The sequence below is a fragment of the Zingiber officinale genome, chromosome 4A, assembly GCF_018446385.1.
Source record: "Zingiber officinale cultivar Zhangliang chromosome 4A, Zo_v1.1, whole genome shotgun sequence".
NCBI lineage: Eukaryota > Viridiplantae > Streptophyta > Magnoliopsida > Zingiberales > Zingiberaceae > Zingiber > Zingiber officinale.
Window position 1 is genome coordinate 141,792,186 of NC_055992.1, and position 15,824 is coordinate 141,808,009.

At 34.3% G+C, this 15,824-nt stretch overlaps 2 protein-coding genes across 2 annotated transcripts in view; one reads left to right on the forward strand and one right to left on the reverse strand.

The window, feature by feature from the left end:
- Positions 1–12,425, forward strand: part of LOC121972860 (probable cadmium/zinc-transporting ATPase HMA1, chloroplastic) — a 47,005-nt gene extending 34,580 nt beyond the window's left edge. Inside the window, exons 7-10 of the mRNA XM_042524482.1 lie at positions 1,217–1,433; positions 9,136–9,323; positions 9,410–9,496; positions 11,984–12,425. Of these exons, the coding sequence (XP_042380416.1) occupies positions 1,217–1,433; positions 9,136–9,323; positions 9,410–9,496; positions 11,984–12,166 (675 nt within the window). The 3' untranslated portion in view covers positions 12,167–12,425. The remainder of the gene's footprint in view (positions 1–1,216; positions 1,434–9,135; positions 9,324–9,409; positions 9,497–11,983) is intronic.
- Positions 12,426–14,536: 2,111 nt separating this feature from the next.
- LOC121972861 lies at positions 14,537–15,417 on the reverse strand. Its single transcript, XM_042524483.1, has 2 exons — positions 15,355–15,417; positions 14,537–15,241 (listed from the first exon to the last, which is right to left on the reverse strand). The coding sequence occupies exons 1-2, from the start codon at positions 15,415–15,417 to the stop codon at positions 14,537–14,539; spliced, it is 768 nt and encodes a 255-aa protein (XP_042380417.1).
- Between the last annotated feature and the right edge of the window lie 407 nt (positions 15,418–15,824).

Below are 15,824 nucleotides of genomic sequence, written 5' to 3' on the forward strand. Positions count from 1 at the left end.
CATGTTATTTGCAGATGATATTGTTTTGGTTCATTAGACATTTGAAGAAGTAAATTTAAAGTTTGAAGCTTGGCTGGAAAAAGTTTTGAGCGTAGTAGAGTAAGGATAGAATATATAGTAGATTTAAGTTTAGTAGTATTAGACGTAGCAAGACAATTGCTAAGATAGAAGATGACACATGTAATTCAGATATTTAAGTATTTAGGATCATTTTTACAAAAGGATGGAGTGGTTGGGAGATATTTTATATAAGATATAAGTAGGATGGTTGAAATGAGGTGTTAGATGTTCATTATGATCGTAAAATATTTTTAAAACTTAAAGGGAAGTTTTATAAAATGACAGTTACCTATTATGTTATATGGAGCAAAATGTTAGAATATGATACACACAAATAAAAGATGAGTCACAGAGATAAGTATGTTAAGGTGTATGTGCAGACAAGGATGGGCAAGATAAGAACAAGAGCATGAGAAAGAAAGTTTGGGTTGTGCCTATTGAGAAAAATTTTGATAGATGCATTTAAGATGGTACGTACTCATACTAGGCATCCAAATAATGCCCCAATCAATGATATGAGACCATGATAAATACACATTAATGGGGAAAGAGAGAGACCAAAAAAGACTTGGTTAGTAGAATAAAATTCATTTAAATATAAATGAGGATATAATAGGGGATCAAGCCTAATGATGTAAGAGGATCCATATAGTCAACTGTACTTAGTGAGATAAATACTTAGTTGTTGTTGTTGTTGTTGTTGTTGTTGTTGTATAGACTAGAGTGACCAGATCTACTTGATCAAGTATGAATTAGACATTCATATGTCCTTTGATGGCCCCTATAATTCCACAGTTTCCCTAGGCTGCATACTATGGTTTATTGATATGCATTCAGTAAAACATGGCTTCAATTGAGTAGTCTAAGATGAGGCTCCGAGGTTAAGGTGATTCTTCTTTTTTTTGGTTAAGTGATTCTTCTCTTTTGTTTTTCCCTTCAACAGTTGCATGTGTAAATTTATTCTAAAAGATGTAAAATCTAATGCTTACAAAATTCTCAAGATATTGGATTAACCATTGTGACTGGATTACTTTTTATAACTTCAAACAAAAGTTTTTGTTGCTTTTTGATTCCCTATTCTGATAATATTCTCACATATAATGGAGATATTTAATTATATCTTATACCATGATATTTAAAGAAAGACTTCTTCTAGGTGACACTCTTCCATTTTGAAGATGAGGCACGGGAAGGCTCCAAAGAAGTCATATCAATCCTAAAGGATAAAGCAAATCTTCATGTATTGATGTTGACAGGTGACCATGAGTTGAGCGCATTGAGAATAGCTAAAATTGTGGGTATTAGCGAAGTTCATCACTGTTTGAAACCTGAAGACAAACTCAATCGGGTGAAAACTACTGCTAGAGAGAAAGGTATGCAACAATTTTCCTTTTCTTATTCCATGTCTTGTATTTCCATGTGTAAATAATTTTTTAATTACATGAATCATACCAAAAAATTGACATCAATTTGAATTTGATACATGTTTTTTTTTCAGTTCAAGACACTAACTTTGTAAAGTCTTTGAATGAAGTGTGTTCATTAATTTCAATGAAATGATCTTAAGTGGCACCTTAATTTATTCAATCAATCTCAATCACATAATGCATCCCAATATTAGGGGTGTCAAAAATGATTCTGACCTGCCAATCCGTGCCAATCCGTCCTGAATCAACTTGAAAAAAATCGGGTTCGAGTTGGGGGTTTTTGGATTAGGGGTTTTTGGGTTGGTTTAGGTTCGGGTCGGGTTGGGTTCGAGTTGACCCAAGATGACCTGAATTTAGGATTTAGGTGTTTTCTTGGTGTTAAATGAAAATTTTTATTTTGAAAATTGAGATGTTGTTTAAAATCTCGACCCATGCCGAGGTTTTTGGTCCAGACCGGAAAAATACGGTTTCAGTATCATATTGTGTCGTGTCGTGCCGTGCTGATCTAGTTTCGGTATTTTTTTATTTATATATATAATAACTATTAGATAAATATGTTTATTGTGTATAATTTCAAAATAAGTTGTATATTGATTTTATATAAGTTTTTCATTATTGAACAACTTAATATTGTTAGAAAAATAATTAAATATAATTTTCATTAAAGAAAATTCATCTATCAATAATTGAAATTAAAATTGATACATCATAATATGTTGCTTTACTAATATTAAAAGGAGTGGTGTGAATCAGATTAAAGCATTAGTTCTCATAACATTATGCTGAGGTCAACTCTATATACCTTCAATGCCCAGATTAAATAATCATAAATATATAAATTAATATAAATATGTTATTTTATATATAATAATTATATAAATTAATTATTTATTCATTTAATTAATTATTAATTTAAATAATATATATTTAAAATAGTAAAAAATTATCAGAATATAAATTTGATTATTAGAATTTTTTAGAATAAAAAAATTAAAATAGTAAAAATAATTTCAGAATACCAATTAATAAAATTAATAATTTAAAAAATATATATATATATTTTTATATATTTATTGGGATAATTTAATTAGGATTTATGAAAGTCTTTTCGATATATCACACTTAAGTTGGGAATTGTTTGAATTGAATAAATCATAATTTTAATTTTGTACGGTAGCATCACCCGCGGACGTTCTGGCGGCACCAAAGGCGTCTCCGGACGCCCCCAACCCACTTTTGTCATGCGACGCATGCGTGTGATGCACGGATGACACATGAAATTGGGGAGCGTATTGTATCGGTCTCGCTCCCCCATCGGAACCATAAAAATCGTTCGCATTGCCCAATACGGAAGTTTTAGTTACATAAATAGAGTATAACAATGATATATTGAGATAAAAGTGAAAAATTATAAAAAAAAATAACAAAAAAAGGTTTTTCTTCTAGGTCGAGCGGGTTATTCAGGTTGGTCGAGCCGGTTATCCGGATTGGGATTTAGGGTTTTTAGGTTAGGTTCAGGGTCGGGGTCGGATTGGGATTTTTTTTTAGAAACCGATCTTCAATCCGACCCGAACCCAACCAACCCTCTAAAATTGACACCCTTATCCAATATGCATCATCTAATTAAATAGCAAGTGATATGATCACTATATTATTATCAACCTCAATTTATTGCCTTCCCAACCAAATCAACCTCATCTAGACACTTAAACACCTCATTCTTGTCCCCAGGACGTAGCGCAGCTGGGGGCACATGGTTTCGTAGCCAAAAGGTCCAGGGTTCGATCCTCGAGGTGTCATTGCCTGGGGTTAGCGTCCTGGCCATGCGCTTTCAGCTGTGTACCTACATTTACCTCCCTCCTTATCTGTGGGACCGGCTCTAGGGGGCCGCTGATGTGGCGGTTCCACATTTTTTTTTAAACACCTCATTCAAATTTGATAACCAAGAACTCTAATTGACTAGATCATGTTTCAAATCAACTTCATGAGCCACAATGTCCAATTATTAGGAAGGTTATCCATAACAAATAAAAATAGGCTTTAACCAATTGATTATTTGCCCCCTACTTCAAGAAACATTCTACAAACAACACTCATGATTAATGCACCAAGCAAACAAAGAAGTAAGGCCTAGATCATAGGGAACATACCACCCTCTTTCTATAGAAGGACTACAGCACAGCCTTCTGCAAGGATACAAAAAGGGCAGCTACTCCACATAAAAGGGAAAAGATGGACTATTACTTCTCGATAAAATAGGAGACGGTAAAGTTGTACTTCATCTCTGTATACCCAAGTACTTGGTTCCTCAATAAAATGATTTACCTCAAATGTTTACAACAAGCATTGCAGTTTGGCTGGCATAACATCAAACTAAGTACTGCTGATCGGTTGTTAATACTCAAGCCTTGTTTTTCATGACTTTTAAGACTTTGTTGAGGTTGTCAGTTGGAATGTTTTTGTATTTTAAAGGTCAAAATCCTTGTACTATTACAATGAAATGATCTTAAACCGCACCTCACATTAACAATCAATCTCAACCACATAATGCATCCCAATGTGGCATCATCTAATTAAATAACAATTAATATAATTGTTATATTATTATCAACATCAACTTATTGTCTTCACAACCATATTGACCTCGTCTACACACCTTAACACCCCATTCTAATTTGACAACCAAGAACTCCAATTGACTAAATCATAGATCAAATCAACTTCATGAGCCACAATGTCCAACTATTATGGAGGCTACCTGCAACAAATAAAATAGGCTTAAACAATTGATCTTCACCCCCTACTTCGAGAAACATCCTACAGACAGTAAAATCATGATTAATGCACCGAGAAAAACAAAGAAGGCCTAGATCATAGGGGGCATACGACGCGAGATCGCACGACTTTTGCGCTGCTACGGGGTTGCACGACCCCTCAGCTATGGCCGCGGGGATCGCGTGACTCCTCCGGTGCGACCGCGGTGGTCATGTCACTCCTCTGTAGCGGCCGCTAGGTCGCGCGACGCCTTCACAGAGGTAGTTGAAGAGTTATGTGACCCCTCCACTGCTATTGCGGGGTCGAGCCACTCCTCCGCTGTAGCCACAGGGTTGCGCAACATGTCGCATCTGTTGTGGGTCTAGTGCCAGGATCGTGCTGATGCCGGTTGCCATGCGGAATGAGATGCTTCGCCCGTTTTGATTGTCTCGGCATGACACTTTAAACCATGATACGACCTATATCTATAGGACTACAACACAGCCTATTGCAAGGTAACAACAAGGGGCAACCACTCCACACTAAAGGAAAAGATGGACTACTACCTGTCAATAAAATAGGAGACATGGGAAAGTTGTATTTCATCTCTGGATACCCAAGTACTTTGCTCCTCATTAAAATTACTAGATTACTTCTGATTTCAAATGTTGACAACAAGCACTGCAGTTTGGCCAGCATAACATCAAACTCGTTATTAATCAAGCCTTGGTTTCATGACTTTTAGGACTTTGTTGGAATGTTTTTACAAATGACTACTCACCAACAATATGACTGGTGTTAGAGTGGCTACCTTTGATTAATTGAAGCACACTGTATTATTTCAGTTCTGCATACACATGGGGAGGTCATAGTCTAAAATTTATGAGTGTGTTTCATCTATGATTCTAACTCTTTATGTACCTCCTCTGCACTTGTCATGCACTGACACTAAGTTAGCACTCACTTTTTTTATTGATCACGTGTACAAGTTGTTAGCACCAACAATGTTTTCTACTTAGACCCACTTCCATATTGAATATTCATGCTAGCTTGGTGGTACAAATATTGGCATGCTTCCAATAATGACTCAGACATTGAATTCCATTTTTACATCTGCCAAGTTTAATGACATTAATCATAATATGTATTCTCATTTTTTTTCCTAGTGTGTTCTCATTAAAAGTTGTGGCTTGATGAAGAACTAGAAGACAAAATCAAATGCTTGATTAACAAAATTAGGACTTTGTGCTTCTTATATGCTAAATGACCTTAATCCTTATGTTACTTCCACAGCTATGTTTAATGAATCATCAAGGAGCATATGAACTTCATAGTTATACTTATAGCATTGTATTTTAGCAATATATTTTGTCTGGATGGCAACTCATGTTAAAAGGCCATAGGTTGGTCGTGTCTCATTGACATGTAATCATTTAATTCATAATTTAGGATTTGTTCTTTTAGCTATGGCGAGCCTTCCTCTCTAACCATAATTAAGTTGCATCAACATACTAGTGATAATTATCCTTAGTAGAAGAATGGGTATTCTAAATTTTCATAGAATGCTTCACCTTTGCTTCTATTTCATTGTATGCTTCTTGCATGGTTTAGAGAATCAATATTGTAATTGTCTCTATCCTACCATCGACCAGCTTCATGTAACATATTGCTTCATCTGCAACATCTGGATATTACAGATGGGAAGCCACTTATGTTTCTCTAAGAATCTTCTATATCACTTTGATCGATGGCACTATTGTCTAGGTCAAGGTTATATCAGTCTCCTACTGAAATGATTTGTGTTGGTGTTCTGTCAACATGCTGACACATGGTGCTGTGGGCACAGGTTAAGAGGTGGGAGGAATCAGGAAGTAGAAGAGGAATATGGAAAAGAGAATCATTGATTGGGGCTGAGGAACAAGAAGGAAACTTGCTAGGAGTAGTTGGAAACCCTAGTCGGTTTGCTTAGAAAAAAAACCTCACGACCATTATCTTTCCTAGCAAGAAGCATCATGAGAAGCCACACTCCCTCTCCTTTCCTTAGCAAGAATAAGAAGAAGAAGCCTCGTGCCATTGCCTCTCCTTGGTACCTTGATGCCTCATCAAAAGAAGAAGTTGGTCTAAATCAAGAAAATCATAGGTGTATATTTGGGGGAGGAAGGATCACGTGTGTGTGCCAGTCTTGACCATGTCTTTGGTGTCAATTGGCAAGTAAAATGATATGAGGTGGAAGAAGCCTCACATGTGGTGTTAGCTTGGTTTCCACCTTATTTATTGATGGCTTTTCATTTTAAGCGAGTTAGTTTAGATATTTGGAGGCCTATTTCAATTGTTATCGGATTAAGTTTTCATTGTCATTACTTCCATTAATTTTGAGTTGCATGGTTACATGTGTTATTTTTGAGTGTTTGTCAAAGGGTTTTGATCTAAACTAACTTTAATAAATAAAAGTTTATTTGTCGTCTACTTTGCACTAATATCACTCTTAGTTTGAATAATTTGTCCATTTACTTATTTTGTGTCTCACGATATCTTTTAGTGGATGATGTTACAAATTTGGGAAGATTATTAGGGATGTTTCTCCTTAGATAGCCCTATAGACCTATATATTCCCCTATGATTGGTATATTTTCAACTCTTTATCTAGTTGCAATTAGGTTCTCAATGCTCTTTCTCAAGTTGGTTCCAAAATACTACAAAATTGCAACTTGTTATAAATATATTTAATTTTATGACCTCTCAAAAGTTTGAACAACAAGTCTACTAAATATTCATTAAAATTAACAAATAAATTGATGATCTACTTGGATTGCACATTATCATGACAAAGTGAGCCATCCTCTTGTGAAATAATGGATCTGAAGTAATGCGCATAGCAGCTTGATCTCTATTGGCTCCACTTGATCATTTGCTTCTTACTCTTCTATGGTACCATATTGCCTCCCAAAATTGCACAATTATTTGACGTAGTTTATCACATCATGGGAGAAGATACCTATTTTAAATTTGTATATCGTATAACCTAAACATGACAGCAATTACATGTAAGATACATTTTCCTATAGCATTCTTAACTTACCGCAAACTCCTTTAAGCACCTTTAGATGGAACCTCAATAAATGGATGTCAAGTTTGATGATTGTAAGGTAGTTTATTCCCAAACAAATCTTGTCAGGGGATCTATTATTTGATGTAGGAAGGTATTGGAGATTAGTTTGAAAACTGAACTACCTTACAATTGTTACACTAGATGTCTCATTTTCTTGTAATGTGATCAGTCAATTCTTTTGAGGCCCCATGTTAGTGATTATTGGGAAGCAGTTCTATGAATTCTGCAATACGTTAAGAATGCTCCACCTGTAAATAATTGTGGTTATTTGAATTCTACAGTTTCATGACTGTGGCTATATACATTATGGTGCACACAAGTACAGTTCTCCTATAATTGATTGCTCCATTTTTGTATATAGATTCTTCTGAAAGTGATTTGATACCTTAGAAGAGGAAGATACAAATTGTAGTGGTGAGGGCTAGTGCAGAGATATACTACACTTTTCCCACGCGGGAGTTTATTCTGCTTAAGCAGTTGATGAATGAGTTGGCGAATGCACCAAATGAACCAATTAAACCACATTGGGAAAAATAAATTGACATAAACATCGCTTTTGACCCAATATTTCACAAAAAGACAACATAGACAAATTGATTGTCTCTTTGTAATATGGAAATTTGAATTCAAGGAGATCATCACTTTCTTTGTTAGTTCCAATGATCAATTAGAAAATTCGTTAACTGTCTCTTAAAGGTCTTAGAATTGAATGCATGTATAACAAATTGGGCCTTTATAATATTTTTTGTGCCAACTTAATGGGAGTATGAGAGACCTAGTTTAAATTTATTTTTGAATTGATTCTCGCTTTGTATAAAAATTTAAATTCAAGGAGATCATCATTTTATGTGTTGGCTCCAATGATCGATTAGCATTGAATAAGTTTATAACAAATTGGGCCTTTTTAATATTTTTTAACCAACTTAAGGACTGTGAGAGACTTGGTTGTGCATATACACAACATAAGAGTTGCAAATGTAAATGGTGATATGCTAACATATGTAGGTAGAGGGGATTTTCTTGGGAGAAAGCCCTAACTAGTGATCCTCAAATTTAACATCTACGAAGTCAGAGTTGCCTGCTCCCCTTAGTTGGAATTCTCTTGCAAGCTTCAATGGCTGCTAAAAGGTTATCTCTGTATCTATCTTGGTGATGGAACTATTGTATCACGAAGAAACATACACAAACTAAGTGTTTTTTGGCAAAAGAGATGTTATCAATCTTGTTCATGTAAGTGCACTGATAACCGATAAGATCTGCACCTAATGGAGGATAATAGCTCAGATCAGTAGTGGTATGTCCTTGAATATTTTTCTTCCATGAAGTTAATCAACTTATTATTGGTGTTCAACTACAAACACAAGTACCAGATTGTTAATCAGTGCACTAAGCTGTTCCTTGCATATGATACCTTCAGAGCAAGATCATTCAATAGTTTCATAATTGTCAGAAGGTCCATAAACTGTGGTTGAGTAAGCTATAATATGAATTATCTTTTATCATAGCTGGTAGTTCAAATGAATCACTTTCCACATCCCCATAGCTTAGACAAGGCATTACTGAAGGTAACTTTCCTTTATGAATATCTTTCCCCAATTTTATCTATCTATAATCATATCTTTTGAAATGAAAAGGTCTTGTTTTTTTTTTTTGTGTTCATGATTTAGTAGATACTTCCACTTTCTATGTCTCTTTTCAAGGTTTCCATATTTACAAGAGGTAGGAAATTTTTATGCTTGTATACTGTTAGCGAGGAATGAAAAATCATTTCTGACTTTTGTGCAGATGGAGGTTTGATAATGGTAGGAGATGGTATTAATGATGCACCTGCCCTTGCTGCTGCAACTGTGGGTATTGTGCTAGCTCAACGTGCAAGTGCAACAGCTGTAGCTGTTGCAGATGTGCTATTGCTGCATGATAACATTTCTAATGTTCCATTTTGTATTGCTAAAGCTCGTCAAACAACTAGTTTGGTACTTCTCAACAACTCCAGCATTGTTAAAAAAAAAAATTGGGGTTAAATGTTCAATAAACTAAATCAATTTCTGGATATTTGCAGGTGAAGCAAAGTGTTGCACTTGCTTTATCTTGCATTATTTTTGCTTCTCTTCCTTCAGTACTTGGTTATCTTCCTCTGTGGCTGACGGTTGGTTCTCTGTACTAACTGTTATATATATCTTGCCTATTCATTATGGATGCTTATCATTAGGATTGTTCATGGTTTCAAATTTTTTCTGTCCCTTATTCCTTAACATGATCACCAATGTCAACATTCGTGACAGTGTTGATGGTTGGACCATTCTTTAGAGTGTAGATATAGGTTATTTCTTTTAATCTCTAGGTTTTTCATAGTAATTTTAAGCACATGTCAAATTATACATGATTTTTGGTCCAAAATTAAATATTTTATGTGTTTATACATCTCTCCCTAAGACCTCTATTTAAATATGTCAACCATTAATTGCAATGGAACTATATTTTTTTATTCTTATGATGTAGTCATTTGCTTCCCTTATAACCTTATCCTACTTAGATGAAATATTGCACGTACATACTCCACATATAAGAACAATGACAATTTAATAGCCATCTTTGTCTTCCAAGAATGGTAAAGAATTTACTTGGCATGGGGTCAAACTAGTAACTTAAGATACATGTTCGTGCTGGTATGACCTAAAAATTAAAAAGAAAAACGGAATACTTGTTTGTATGTTATAAATCTTGCCTGAAATTATGGTATCATTCAACTTTAAAAAGCAGTCGTGCAAGATTCCACATATTGCAACACTGAGAAAACCTAGTTTTGTCTTTACACTGAGGATTCCCTTTGGCAATAGCATCTTCATCAATAATCTCTCAAATACATGTACTTTTTGGTTAGTCCATATATTAAGTAGTGATGCCACTTCCATCTCCCAACGTGACTCATCATGTTCATTCTATCCCTTCCAAGTTGAAGATACATCAAGCACACAATGACATGTTCCTTGGCTGAATAGTCCATCTATCAGCCACTGATGCCACTTCCATCTCCCAACCATTTAGTGATTCATCAAGTTCATTCTATCCCCTCCAATCAACTATTTAAAGATTCATCCTATGGTGATGTCTTCTTTAATCACCTGTATGCTGATCAATGATGTTTGTTATCTTCAACTGATTGTTTACGGATGCCATACATCTCTAATGATTGTTGCTGAAGCTCACTATTAGTGATGAGTTTTTCACAACTATTATGATTTAGTATTGATTGCAGTACTAAAATAGTCAAGCACACAATGGCATTACTTGGCTCGATTAGATTGGGACAACATGTTGCTGTAACATAAGGAATACATTGATCATTAATGAAACTTTATATGGAAAAACTTATTCGTCTTGGGCTTCTGTTTTTATGAGGGTTGATATCCATGAAGCATCTAGAACATCATCTTAAAATTTAATTATATCTATGTTGGATACCAATGAAACTATATGGAAGAATTAATACTCTGCTTTCACTTCTAGGACAACCCTGAGGCCCTTTACAGTGGAAGTAAATGCTATGAAAAATCTATTCCAAGTTGCGCTTTTTAATTCTATCCCACCAAATTACTTTTAATTTATCCTACCATTTGTTTTTCCATAAAGTTGAGTGAGTAATTATTGTGTGGAATTCAACTATAATTATGCTTGTTAATGGGGTTATCAATTTGCTCATGAAAGTTTATTTATCTTTTGTAGAAGTTTATTATTTGATTAACATTTCTTCAACCTAGATGAAAACATTGAGGTTACATTAGACCTTGATTAAGTGCAAAATTTTGTCAAAACTCTCATACAATTAGTACATGAGAACATCTGTTTTCGGAATATGCATTTCATCTATGCGTGGCAAACTCAAACATTTTTTGGTACTAATTCTTTAATGTAATGAATTTGAAAACTATTCTATGGATTATTCTTAATAATTATTAAATTTCATAATCGCATATATATATATATATATATATATCAGTCTACACATCTCATGGTGCACACCTTGTGAGTACCAAGTGTATATATATATATATATATGTTAGTCTACACATCACATGGTGCACATCTTGTGAGTACCAAGTGTATTTTTTTTTAGAGCTTAGGGTTTAGTGTTTAGGCTATAATATTTAAGCTAAAGAAATTTAAAAAACAAACAAACAAATAAAAAAAATACACATGGTGCTCATCATGAGGTGTGTATCAAACCCCTCTCTCTATATATAAATATATGTTAGTTTTCATATTTCCTACTTTGAACTTTATTGCGTGAATTTTTGTATACAAACCAGTATTGGCCACATAAGCTCGTTAGCCAATAACAAACTTCAATCAACAATGATATAAATAATAAATTTTATTATTATTATTCACTTGATCATGATGGCAGAAGAGAAATAGCTCTGTACATATATTGCCAGTGATATTGCAAACTGCATAGTCCATTCCCTTTTGTTAAATAATTCAAGCTAGTTCGAACCAACAAAAAGTAATGAGTAGAGACAGAGATGACAGTCTCTGTAAATGATTAGTACTTCAACTGTGAGGTGCGGTGATTACCATAGATTAGCATTTTGTTGGATAGTTGATGTTGATAGTTCATCGAACCTATGTGCAGGTACTTCTTCATGAAGGAGGGACACTACTTGTTTGTCTAAACTCAATCCGCGCTCTTAATGACCCATCGTGGTCCTGGAAACATGATCTTTTGCAGGTATTGCATGGGTTACGAAATGCTTTGTTTAATCATCTCAGGTGGAGGCCTTCCTCGAACAACACTATTTCACCTTCGGCACTCTAAATTTATGGACCATGACAGATGTTACTTGAATGGTAGCCAATTGAACGGGAGATCAAGGTTTTGTGTTATAGCAATTAGTTTTTTATTAATTAAATAGTTTGACTGTCATCGTTGCTGTTGTATAAACTATTCTTCAAACTGCTTGAAACATGTGCCTCGTTGCCTCTCAAGTATGTTGATAATGAAAAAAAGGCACATGAATCATGTTGTAACAACTTCAAGAGAATTTATAATGATCAATTGATAACATTTTGGCGAATTTTTCTCTACAACAAAGTTTGAATGGCTTATTGAAGCCCATCAAATTTTTCTCTAAAACAGAATTTGAATGCCTTATTAAATTATATTTAAAACTAAGGTATATAACTATATTGAATTATAGTGCATTGAATACACTGATTTTATGTAGTCATAACTTAAGATTTTACATCTCAATGTATTACAATTTTGGATACTCAACACTTTTGAGCTTTAAAAACTATATATAAGGTTGCAGTGTATTACTTTTTAGGATCTCAATAGATAGTGCAAAATTTAAATTTGCAGTATATAGCAATATAAAATCTTAATATATGGATATATAGTACATGATGGGCACAATGAAATATGGTATAACTTAGTGCATTCATTTGTGGGCTTTAAATACAGTATAATTGAAGCGGTAGGATTTATACTAAATTGAGTTCTGAGATTACTGTTTGTACGATGTAGTCTCTCATAGATTAGCTACGGAAGGAATAATACATTCTGCATGTATAATGAAGCTGGAATTTGGGGGATTATTTTTCACTTAAGCAAGCTTCTCCTTAATTGGGAGGTTTGCATGGACATTTTTTTTTATTAATCACAAGCATAAGATCTTTGAAGGTGTCTAGGGATGGATTGACGAGGGAATTTGGGGTGAGTGAATCATCTTTTGCCACACGCCTGAAGGTATCTAATGTGGACCAAATATTCTGTCCTGCTCTCGATCCTCTTTATCGATCACACCACTTAGTTCAGGTCTGTACTGATAGAGCCTCCGATCTCTAGTAGCCAAGTCGATCTCTGATGAACCTCCAATCTGCAAATTTAGGTTCACCTCTGTAGAACCTGCAACCTTTTATGACCTGTTATCCCCGAATAACTCCTCCTGTGACATACTATCTCCGAGTGCCTCCTCTTGTGATATGTTACCTTCGAGTGGCTACTCCTGTAACTTGCTATTCTTGAGTGCCTCCTCTTGTGGCATGCCATCTCTAAGTGGTTCCTCCTATGACTTCTTGTTTTTCGAGTGACTTGTTATCTCCAAGTGACTCCCAAGTTTCGATCTCCGGTGTGACCCCTCTTATGGTTAAGGCAGCACAATGCTGAAAGAAAGATTGTCTTCGAGAGAGAAGGGCTTGAACTGAGTGAGAATGCCTTCCTTGAGAGAAGGGCTTTATCAAAAGCTAAAAGATAGGGTGTCTTCCATTGGGGAAGGGCTTTAGCTAAGCCAAAGGAAGGAGAAACGCAGTGGTTGATCAGGTCAACCCTTTGCCTTGACTCCGAACTACTCACAGTGGTTGGCTTGGCTAATTAGCCAAGAGAGCCCCGGAGTGAAGAGCAACAGAGAGCTTTTTCAATGTGCATTTTCTGCTTATACAGAGCTGGATTCAAGGCCCATATGAACTTCCCATGCTTTAGCTGTCAACTCTTGTCAGGACAAAAGTCAACCTCAGAAGGCGTCGTCACCTTATGTTTGGTATAACTTTGGACATCTCCAATCTATCACCAAAATACTAAATTTGGTATGAATTTAACATCAAATTACTCCAACCCATACACCAAAACTCATCCCAAATATGGTGATGTGAATAGTGCAACACCATATTTGGTGTTGCACTATTCACATCACCATATTTGGTAATGGAGAGATTTTTTTTTTTTTTATTATATTATTATAAAATCAAATGTAATTAATTAATAATTATTATTTTCTTTTTCTTTATTTATAGTATAATTAAATGTAATTATTATTTATTATAAATTTACATTAAGTGCATTTAATAGAATATTTAAATTTTATTATGTATATTTGTAAATATTTAATTTATTAAAATTATTATTTTAATTTTATTTAATATATTTTAATTATAATTACATTTATAAATTATCACTAATTTCATAAACATAATACAATAAAATATTAAAATTTTTGATATGCATAAATATATAATACAGTACCCATTACATTGACATACAAAATAAAAATAGTAATGACATTAAATTAAAATATTACTAATACAAACTTAAAAACATAATTAACTAAGCTTAACAAACAAGTACATGGTACAAACGATACTATTAAAGCACACATAAACTTAAAATTACTTTAATAATATTATAATACTAATATTCAGGAAGATCACTCCCCATTCGGCTAAAATAATTATGAAATTGTCCAAAAATATTTGTAGGATTCTGAGATTCTTGATCTTCACCTTGATATTGATTAAGTTGTGATCCTTCTCCCTGTATTTGAGATGTTTGAGATCCTTCTCCTTGATGTGCAGCTGAATGAGATCCTTGTACTTGCATTCTCTTTTGCATAATTCTAATTTGCTCATTGCGAATATATTCACGCATCATCGGGTTAGAGATCGAGTTCAAATCTTTGAATAAAATTTTGGATTCTTCCTTGTAAAGCATAGTATGTGCCATTTTTGTAGTAGCAGCAGTACTTGCATTCATTGCCTCAACAAGTTGAGCATTAATATTAATTACCTTTGCAATCTGTTCATCATTCTTTTTCTTCATTTTTGCTTTTTTCGCCCCTGGAGGTCGTTTAATAGAACTACCACCGCTATCTGAATCAGTGATATTAAGATCAAAAGCAGACACACAAGGAGATGAAGGTGTATGAAATGCTTCCTCGGAGAATTGTTGTTCAGATGAACCAGCATTAGCATTTTGTTGTCGCGATTTCATGGATGCAGTATTCATAGTGTCAGTGCCAAATTTTTCAATATCTTTGAGAATATTCCAGACATGATCAAATTTGAAACCCTTTGTGTATTTTGGGTCTTCTGCAAATAACATTTTGGCACGAGTTAACTGCAAGAAAATAATTGAACATCAGTTATGAAGATAATAATATGTATTAATAAATTTAGACTTAGATTTTAAAATTTAGATAGTCTAAAATAAATATGAGCATAGTAACTTACAATATCTTGTTCCGATGCTCCACTAGGATTCAGATGTTCGATTTGTCGAATGCAACCTTTCATTTTGGATACTGAACTTAGCATAAGAAGCATTCTTTTTTGCAAAGATCTTGGCGGTCGACTATGATGCGCAAAATTTGGATATGCATGAAACTCTTTCTCAACTCTTGCCCAGAATTGATCCTTCGATTGGTTGATCTCAATGATTGGATTTTGTGAAATATGAAGGTAAACATAACATAAGTGTTTATCTTCTTCAAATGAGTATGAAGCTTGTCGGGGGGTTGCACTCATTTTAGTAGAAGAGAAACTCTCACAAAAATTGTTGACATACAATGTGTTGTACCAATATCTGGTAAGCCATTATATAGTGAAAAATGTGAATATAAAATTATGCAAATTTTGATTCAGTGTCATGTCACGTCGTCTGCCAAACTTGTCCCGATGTTGTCATTGTTGTGTCACGTCGT

Coding starts and splice junctions, on each gene's coding strand:
- LOC121972861 (XM_042524483.1), bottom strand. CDS start 15,417: ATGAAAGGTTGCATTCGACAAATCGAACATCTGAATCCTAGTGGAGCA. Junction 15,242..15,354: donor GAGCATCGGAACAAGATATT/GTAAGTTACTAT, acceptor ATTTTCTTGCAG/TTAACTCGTGCCAAAATGTT.